The sequence below is a fragment of the Xyrauchen texanus genome, chromosome 18 (assembly GCF_025860055.1).
Source record: "Xyrauchen texanus isolate HMW12.3.18 chromosome 18, RBS_HiC_50CHRs, whole genome shotgun sequence".
In the NCBI taxonomy this organism is placed as follows: Eukaryota; Metazoa; Chordata; class Actinopteri; order Cypriniformes; family Catostomidae; genus Xyrauchen; species Xyrauchen texanus.
Window position 1 is genome coordinate 34452062 of NC_068293.1, and position 10522 is coordinate 34462583.

The 10522-nt window shown below is 37.7% G+C and overlaps 1 protein-coding gene across 1 annotated transcript in view; it reads left to right on the forward strand.

The window, feature by feature from the left end:
- The window catches only part of LOC127658553 (CLIP-associating protein 1-like), a 98080-nt gene extending 88501 nt beyond the window's left edge, over positions 1–9579 (forward strand). Inside the window, exons 36-42 of the mRNA XM_052147902.1 lie at positions 15–255; positions 872–928; positions 1984–2156; positions 2388–2516; positions 5223–5429; positions 6507–6623; positions 7538–9579. Coding sequence (XP_052003862.1) covers positions 15–255; positions 872–928; positions 1984–2156; positions 2388–2516; positions 5223–5429; positions 6507–6623; positions 7538–7624 — 1011 coding nt within the window. The 3' untranslated portion in view covers positions 7625–9579. The remainder of the gene's footprint in view (positions 1–14; positions 256–871; positions 929–1983; positions 2157–2387; positions 2517–5222; positions 5430–6506; positions 6624–7537) is intronic.
- The last annotated feature ends 943 nt before the right edge of the window (positions 9580–10522 follow it).

Sequence of the window (10522 nt, forward strand, 5' to 3'; positions counted from 1 at the left end):
TTGTCCTCTCTCAGGCTGGAAAGGAAGGGGCATCTCCTGGGTCTGATGCTAGACTGGGAATGGATGTAGTGGAAGGGGGTCGAACTGCTTTGGATAACAAGACGTCTTTGCTCAACACACCGTCCCCGCGATGTTTTGCTGGGCCACGGTCACGTGAGTTCGCCCCCTATGGCTACGGAGACACGATCACGGCCTATGACAAAAGCGCACTGAAAGAGGCCGTCTTTGATGATGACGTGGAGCAGTTTCGTGACTGTGAGTCAATGCTCTTCTCAAAGTCCATACATCCACTTTCACTGTGTTCATCATCAGTACTCCATACTGCTCCCATTTTGTGTGATTTTTATTTATTTATTTTTTTTTTTTTTTTTTATTATTGTTTTTTTTTATTCAATTGTGAAAACTAGTGAACAGGTTAAAAAATATCACTTAAATCTGACGAAAGCAAAACATACAATGTAGCCCAAGTTTAATAAACAAACAAAAATAATCATATTAAAAAAGGCATAGATTACATTTTATTAACATTTTATATGTAATTTACTAGTCAGATATCTTTCAGTGGATGCATCAGACATGTTCACTGAAAATATGTAACTATTATCATAATATAAATATTAAATTATAGTAAATATAAAATCGGTATATGGCACAGACTTTGACCTTTTTGGTATATTTGTAGTAAACTCAAACTTCACCTTTAAAGGTGTGCGACTGTGTCAACAAATTGATGCTCGGAGACAAAAACAAAACATAAACAAGTCATTAACCCCATAACGATAAGTATTAGGGACACAGGTGTAGCATTGTGTAGTATCTGTGTCATCACATCCCCTGCTGTCCCCCCTCTCTTGTCCCAACCCCTTTACAGGCCGTCGTCAAGACTGTGGTGAGAACAAGATGGTGCTGCCCAAGGGTTTTAATCCTGGTAAAGACCTGCACAGTTCACCCCACCACCACCTCATCTTCAGTGCCATTCATCTCAGTGTCTCCCGTGTGATGTCAACCTATCTTAAATGCACAGCTGCTTTGCTAACATGGCCATGTGATAACATTGCTACATGCTACCTTCCCTAATTCAAGGCAATAATGTCATACAATAGGAGTTTTTGAATGTTGACTGTACATTCAAGTGTACCAACCCAAACCTGGTGATGGTTCTTACAGCTTACTTCTGCTTTGCTTTAAAACTAACAGAGCTGTATTGTTTGCAACTGCATTGGCGTAACATATAAAAGCTGTGCAACAAGTAGGGCTGGGTGATATTAGGGAATATTCACAATTTGCAATGGTTTTTGTCAAGGATGTCAAATTAAGCAACATTGTGAAATACATTCTTACTCGCTGAGCTACCCATTTTGCATGTGTTAAAATATTTCAGCAAAAATATTTATGCAGTTAAAAGTCGCTGTTGACCCTTTTAAGCCATGACCGAGCATATATATGGAAAGATATATTAGATATAGTCAAAAAAGGCTAGGTCAAATATTGTTGTTTTTTTGTTGTTGTATTGCTATATTGCCCAGCCCTTAAAAAAAATAAAATAATGAATAACCTGAGTCTAAGAGAACGCTACAAGCAAATGCACCTAACGACTAACTAAGGCCACGTTTATACTAATATGTTTTCACTTGAAAATGTATTTATTTCACTATATTTAGGCTTCACATCCACACTAGAGCCACCAAAAACATTCTCTACATTCTCACATACTTTAGAAAACAATGACGTAAGGAAACTAAAACTGAGTTTTCACACGAAACAGATTAGTGTGGATGTGGCCTAAAACTAATGATGGAACACTTACTTGCTGTCTCAATGACATTACTGTACCTCCAAATGTATCTGATATGATGTACTGGCCAACAAAGACAATATGAAATATTTTTTAAACTTCTGAGGTCCTGTATAATTAAAGCAGGATGATAGCTTGTTTATGCCATCTGGCCTTTCCTCTGACTTGAGTCGCTCTGGATCTCTCAGACCTGGTGGCAGATCTACTAAAAGAGCTGTCCAATCACAACGAGCGAGTGGAGGAAAGGAAGGGGGCTCTGATCGAGCTGCTGAAGATAGCACGTGAGGACAGCTTGGCTGTGTGGGACGAACACTTCAAAACCATCCTATTGCTGCTATTGGAGACACTCGGAGACAAAGATGTGAGTTAATACTGTCCAAATGCGTCACATAATTCCCATTTTAAATTGACACATTATCTGTAATACTAAAGTCTTTCATATATCAAGAATTATAGGCTAAATTTAGTGACTTTGTCTAAGTCACACTGTGCTGTACCATGCATGTCCCAGTATTATGTGCAGAAGCTTTTTCTCTTGTCTGTGTGTATTTGTACTGGGTAGTAACGCAAGTATGCAATATCTCTCATTCAGCACACCATCCGAGCACTAGCCTTACGGGTTCTGAAGGAGATACTGAGGAACCAACCAGCACGCTTCAAGAACTATGCAGAACTCACCATTATGAAAACATTAGAAGCCCACAAAGACTCTCATAAGGAGGTTAGGATAAGCCCTCTCTCAGAATTCTGTCATGCAAATACATAATTACATCATACATACGACACTAGCTACATAAGATTTCCTAAGAGTCCCTGCCATGTGGTATTGTACCAAAATGCCATTAATTTTAAAGATCATTTGAAATTAGTCATTAGTGGCATCCGTTTATTTATTAAAGTTCTTTTCTACACCATTCAAAATAATTGACGGCAGTCACGGAAGTAGCCCACAATACAAAAAACATATAATTTCTGTGCACAAAGATGTTTTAAATAAAAAATAAATACACACAATACTAGGAGAAAAGCATCAGTATGCTTTTTTGGAACACTATCAGCCCAATTCTATTAAATTATTGTTTAGCTTACTTTTGAAAAAATGCCAGCAAAATTCCTTGAATAAATTCAATAAATTACCAAATGAAAAAAGCATTAAATAAAAAGAAATTACCAACCGAAAAAATATATATTTTTAGACCTATATATGCCTTTTCTTTACACAAACTTAAATTAGCCGTACCCTGTTCTGTAGATAGTTCTTAAGTCTATAAACTGTCGTAACTATTTGTCAATTGCTGAGTTCACTTTCAGAAAATTAGCATTTGAACATTTGAAAATGTTTAAATATTTTAAATCTAACTCTCTTTACCTTGGATTACATTTGCTGAGCTTCTTCAGAAAATGTAAATTGCATTATGACATTAAATTAGATATATTCATCTGAATATCAGGAATGTGTCATATGTAGGTTAATCCCTGATATTACACAGCATCAACATTTCTTTAATAGCTGTGCACAATCATATACACATCGATGGATGATCCTTATACTAAGACCGAAAGTTTACCCCACTATTGGTGCAAGTTGCCAGCTTGAACAGGGCCATGACGATTCACTTTCGGGTCGGAAACTGGTGGCAACTTGCGATAGGCACAACATCAGGACCAATATTACAGTCCTATCAGAAGGGTGACTGCTCCCTTTTGATTGCAATTCCTCATGTACTGATTGCATTTGTTTGTGAAATTAAAATGACAGTAAGCTGATAAATTTCAATAAATTTTCTCAATACTCTCCCCATTTTACCAAAACAAATTAGGGATATCTGGGAGGCGAATTAGCGATATACACACATTTCTGTATGGAAACGCATTTTTTAGGCATGACATCACGCACACAATTTTTATCAATAAAAGGCCATTTGAATGGGAACAGGCAGAAGACACCAAATTTGACAAAAAATTTTTACACATTTTTTTATCTTTTTCGATTAGCAAAATAGTGCAAAAAGTGGATGGAAACTAGGCTATTGTTGCTCTGGTATCAAGCTGGCCAGGTGACTTTTCTTTGGACTGTGGTCTTAGTAAGAGCGAAACAAGCTGATTGGTCTCTTTGATCCCTTTGTAAATCCAACACCTGCACCTGTGGAAACAGAGCACCTTGGTTAAATCTACAGCAAGATGACCCAACCCAACAAACCCAACACCTAGATAAATAAATGAATGAAGCACAGGGGCTCTAAAGAAGGTCTGTGATTATAATGAGAGATACCATTTGTCGTCCTCTGCCAATTCATTTAATCACTTAATCACGTCCCAAATGCACTTGTTGCCTGGACTTGCAGATTAAAGAGTGATGTGCTAAACAAAGCAATCTGTATTACTATGGCCTGACTCAAATGGAACCTTTTTCCATCCAATTTTAGAGTTAAGAATCAATAAACTGTTCTTATTACATCTTGTGTAGAAAACATTGTGTTTTTATGCAATTTAAGAAAACAGAAATGCGCAAGTGAGAAGAGTAAAGGGAGTCAGTGCTTAAATCTGCATGTTATGTGTTGTATGCACCGAAATCAATGATCCTTATACTTAAACATAGGCCTATTTTTTTTAGTTTTCTTGGAACTGAGTGCGTTAACGTGTTAGCTACTCAGGTAATCGAGGTAATCGTAATTAAATGCTTAAAATGATTGACAGTGTTAGGAATATGGGAAGCAGGAGAAGGCAGACGGGTGGTTTGGATCCACATGCGGTTTTATTTACAAAATAACAAGTAAGCAAACACAAAGAAAAGTCCACGATGGGAAAAACTAACTCTAACACAAAAGAACACACAGCTGGTAGAAACTCCACGAAGGGCTGGAAACATGGGCATAGGCACGACATGAAATGATACAACGAACGACAAAGGAAAAGGAAAACAACAGGGTTTAAATACACAGACACAATGAAGACTAAACGAGACACAGGTGAGAACAATGATGAGTGCAGGCAGTGAGGGAGGCCGGGAATTGTGGGAATTGTAGTTCTTTAGACAAAGACAAGTGAAACACGGAGCGTACAACAAGAAAAACATGACATGGAACGGGGTAAGTGACATGTGAAACAGAAAACACGGGGCAGACAACACGGGAACGTAACAGACAGACTTAATTATTACTGTTCTGTTGTCAGCAATGTGAAATTATCTAATAATTTAACTACTGACTGCTGAGTGAATGTTACACTAATTTGTTTTTCAAAAATTGTCATTCAAAATTACTAAAAGAATCATTCATGGAATCAAGTGAAATCGAAATTGAATCGATCCCAGAGGCATATCATTCCTTGAGATTAACATTCGTAAATTGTATGTAGGACAGGAATATGCTGAAATTGTTAAACTTCACAAATGCCCTCAAGTGCCATCCTGACATTCTATGTGCAGGTGGTAAGGGCAGCTGAAGAGGCTGCTGCTACGCTGGCCTGCTCCATTTACCCAGAGCAATGCATCAAGGTGCTGTGTCCTATCATACAGACTGCAGACTACCCCATCAACCTGGCTGCTATTAAGATGCAGACTAAAGTGGTTGAACGCATTGCCAAGGAGTCTCTGCATCAGTTGCTGCCAGACATCATCCCTGGCCTCTTACAAGTAAGTCCTTCAAGCTGTTGGCAGCATGATATAAGAACCTTGTAAAGGTCCAAACATAAATTTACATCTTCTAATATCAGGCCTGCTTTTAAAATATAAAAATAATATTCCAGATTCCATACAATATAAAGGGATAGTTCACCCAAAAATGAAAATTCTCTAATCATTTACTCACACTCATGACATCCAAGCTGTGCATGACTTCTGCTGTACACAAACATAGATTTTTAGAAGAATATTCCAGCTCTCTATTTCCTCACAATGCAAGTGAATGGTACCAAAGTTTTGAAGCTCCAAAAGCACATAAGCTCCAAAAGCACAGGCTTGTGATAGATTTACATCAACTTATCCCTAGAAATAAAATAATCAGGAACATGAATTTATTATTATTTTCATCCCTGATGAACACGTTTAACCACAGGAGACATATGGATTACTTTTATGCTGCCTTTATGTGCTTTTGGAGCTTCAAATATGTGGAACCCATTCACTTGCATTGTATGGACCTGCAGAGCTGAAATATTCTTCTAAAAAATCTTAATTTGTTGTCAGCAGAAGAAAGAAATTCATACACATCTGGGATGGCATGAGGGTGAGTAAATGATGATAAATATATCGGGGCAGTGGTGGCTCAGTGGTTGAGGCTCAGGGTTACTGACCAGAAGGTCAGGGGTTCAAGCCCCAGCACCACCAAGATGCCACTGTTGGGCCCTTGAGCAAGGCCCTTAACTCCAGGTTGCTCTAGGGGATTGTCCCTGTAATAAGTGCACTGTAAGTCGCTTTGGATAAAAGCGTCTGCCAAATGCATAAATGTAATGTAATGTAAATGTAAATATTTGGGTGAACTATCCCTTTAAATATTAGTGATTCTTTGGCTCTTTCAGTAATTTGATCTTTGATCGCCCTAGCAGATATAAATGGATATAATCCATTGCATCAGTCAGCAAATTTTGCATTCAGAACATTGTGTCTCATTTGTACCAGAAAGAGTTCTTCGCCCCCACCTCACACAACTTTCACTCTTGCACTCTTCCTGATAGTGTGTGCATCTGTCTGTGTCTGTCTGTCTGTCTGCAGGGCTATGACAACACAGAGAGTAGTGTTCGCAAGGCCAGTGTGTTCTGCCTAGTGGCCATCTACTCTGTGATCGGTGATGAGCTGAAGCCCTATTTGGCGCAGCTCACAGGAAGCAAGGTATGATCACGTGCACACCATCTCAAAATTCTCTGTACTGTTTCACCCCTGTTCAATCTCTTTATCACAGTATCCTCTATTTATTTGTTTCCTCCTGGTTTTAACTGGTGCAAGTGTTTAAATTGAGCCACATTCACTGCTCTCTCTCTCTCTCTCTCTCTCTCTCTCTGTCTGTCATTGACAAAATAAATTATTCTAACTAAACTAAAAGGGTCAACTCTCTAAAACACACACAGGTCACATGTCTCCCCAAAATCAGAAGACGGAAAAAATTGCTATAGAAAAAATTAAGATGTTTTGCATTGTGATTTTCTTTTTCCCCTGATAAGCACATTTCCCTGCAAAAATTTGTATTACTGTAATACGTCTTGGCATTTAGAGTTTGTTTGTAATTCACATTTTTCTCAACGGTGATTCACATTAGATTCTTAGTACTGTAATACCACTGTACAGTGCACTGTGAGGATTTTTTATTACATTTTTTGCATTGCGGTTATAAGAATTAAGGGAGGAAATGTGCATAATTTTCATGAAGATAACGTTACAATGCAAAAAATATTTTAAAGTCCTGAAAATAGGGCTTCATTTTCTTGAGGCAAAATATAGCTTCTCATGACATGAGAGTGAGTAAATGATGACAGAAATGAATTTTCATTTTGGGGTAATTTTTCCCTATTACAGCTTACTACATGAAATAATTTTCACTTTTTTTTCTATATTCTCAATCTTTTTATCTACATTGCCTTTAACATATGATTAGACATTGCAGAAGTAAACATTAAGCAATACCTTCTTAAATAACACAACTAGAAAGTGCAAACAGCTTGCTTTTCTCTGAGAGAGCAGTCAGTCTGTGTTCATCAGTATTAAAATGAGCTATTTTGAAATTCTCTTTCTGGCTTTTCATTCCACAGATTAAGTTGCTGAACCTGTACATTAAAAGAGCCCAGACAACCAACAGCAACAGCAGCAGTTCTTCAGACGTGTCCTCTCACAGCTAGCCGGATAGACTCTAATCCGTGGCCTATACCTGCGTTTGGGAACATAGTTGTGCCTCCTACAAACATCCTTTTTATTGCTTCATCACAAATTTTCTGGATTTTTCCAGGAGAGACGTGTTGCTCACCACAATCAAACTTTCTTTTCATTGAACTCCAGGAAACCTCTTTGTTAATCTCCAATACGTTTTTCCATCGGTGGAACATTGAATGTAAAGGGGTTGGGATGGAGAGAAAAAATGCATGCCAGAGTTTTGTTAGGGAACATACAGTATCTTCCATGATTGGCATTGCTTCCTTAGCAAAAAGCAAAAAGGCTTTCTTCAACTTTTGAAGAGGTGATTTGTAAACTACATTTAATTGTTATAACTTATTGATGTAAGCAAGTGGTGCTACATGTTTAAGTGACTTGTTTGGATCCATTTTAAATGGGCATGGTTGGGTTAGCTAATGCATCATTTGAATCTTAGTTAACGCTAGTGGATCATTTGGCTGGCCGAGTGATAAAAGTAAAGAGAAAAATTTAATTTGTAGGTTTGGCTACAATGACATCCAAAAAAAATTAGAATTAAAAGAATAACGTTCTTGTATCCATTTTTATTTCTTGGATGAGCAAGCTGACATGGGACCACAATATCACATCCCACAATGTTGAAAATGTAGGACATTTTTTTTTAAAGTCTTTAAAAATGCCTTTGCATAGATTTTATTCGCAGGATTGATGACGTGTTAAAAATTTGGCACAAAATGGCCTCACTACGAAACACAAGGACAAACCTCTGAATGTTGAGTATTCTTTCTTGGTCTATTGAAAAAGGTTTTGTGAGTAAATTATAAATAGCCACTAAATACAAGGTCATTTTAAAAAGTTCTCACATGCTTGTCACTTGAGTTTAAAACATGACCAGGATCATCCTCAAACAATGAAAGAAACACATTTACCATTATGTTCTAGGAGCAAGAAGATTGTGATGGAAAATTCAAAACTGCTCTGCCTTACTTACATTTTTTTCTGTTTTCAAAACTCAAGACTGTTAGGATATAAATATCCACAGTCATTCTCACTACAGTGTTAAAGGATGACGCTGCGAGTTCAACACATGTCTTTGAGGTGATCCGTCCAAGAGGTTCCTTTTTCATCTGCAGAATTTTCCATCTGATATCAAATGCTGGGATATTAGTGTTTTGTACATACCTTTCAATCAGTGCTTCTCACTCCCCCATGGAAAGAAATAAAAGGTAAAAATGCTGTTGCACTCTTTTGCACGTTAACCAATAGCCTGCATGTTTCGACGACGTAACCATCCTGTGCTGACCTAGGTTTGACTCTTTGAGAAAACATGCCACCTCAGCAGACTGGTTGGTCTGTAAATACAGTATTATCGTTGATATTATGAATATTTTGCCCATCGGGGGAAGTAAGGAATTGCAAAACTGAAATAAGAGCTGACCAAATTGCCTATTTGTCATCAGACTGTGAACCAGACCATATTTGACATTAAGGACAGACAATGAAAGCACCTACTCTCATGTAGTATTATATACTGGGGCATGTGGCTTTTGTTGGTATGCAAAGTGTGCAAAGCCTTGTTTGATGCAGCATTTCTTTCTAATAATTTGTAACCGATTCAAACCAATGGACCATGATTTTGGTTTAAACTGAGGCTACACTCAAGGAAAAACCCAACCGTGAGGTTCAACGGTCCAAGTATTAATTTAAAAGCAGCTCTTGGTGTTTCCTAAAATGTTGACCTCAAATGGTATTGTTCACTAAGCATGTTAGATTTTAAGTTTTGTCTTTGGACACTGATACACTTGTATTTATACATTTATGCAATTTCCTTCACTGTCCTAATGTACAGATGTTTTTTTTTTTTTTTCAAAGGCTTGTGATAGATTTACATCAACTTATCCCTAGAAATAAAATAATCAGGAACATGAATTTATTATTATTTTCATCCCTGATGAAATTCATTTGAGTTTAGTGTCTTTTTTGTGTGTGTGGCTGTTTAATGTGCTATCAAGCAATTCTGGTATGCATCACAATTCATGCACAAATACATTTATAAATGTGTGATGACGTGTAATCAGTCCCGTGCTGTCAGTATTAACAAATTGGGGCTTTTGTATGTCCGGGTGACAGAGACAACAAGGCTTTCTGTCAATACAGATGTAAATACATAGTAGGGTATATACTATCAGTCAAACGTTCAGAAATACATTCTGAAATTACACAAATGGACGTATGGGAATTATGTAGTGACCAAAAATATATGAACTCAAGGTTAAATCGCAACTCTTATATTTAAGCGTCTTGAAAGTATTTCAAAGTACTGGTTAAAGCATTCTATCAACCAACTCTTGCCTTAACGGTATTCAAAGCGCTTTACACTACGTCTCATTCACCCATTCACACACCCATTCATACACCAATGGCAGCAGAGCTGCTATGCAAGGGGCTAGCCTGCCATTGGGAGCAACTTGGGGTTTAGTGTCTTGCCCAAGGACACTTTGGTATGTGGAGTTGTGAACCCTGCGATTAGTGGCCGACCCGCTCTACCAACTGAGCCACATCTGTTGTCCAACACAGCTATTGGACAACAGATAATTGGAAAAGAGTGTTATGGATCTTAACCCCATTGAGCTTTTGTGGGATCAGCTAGACTGTAAGGTGTGTGAGAAGTGCCCGACAAGACATCCACATCTATGTCAAGTGCTACAGGAAGTGTGGGGTGAAATGTCACCTGAGTATCTGGACAAACTGGCATATAGAATGTCAAGGATCTGCAAAGCTGTCATTGCTGCATATGGAGGATTTTTTGATGAGGACTCTTTGAAGTAGTTTAAGAAGTTTCTGAACATTTTTTTCACTTTTTTAATGTCCTGACTATACATTGTGAA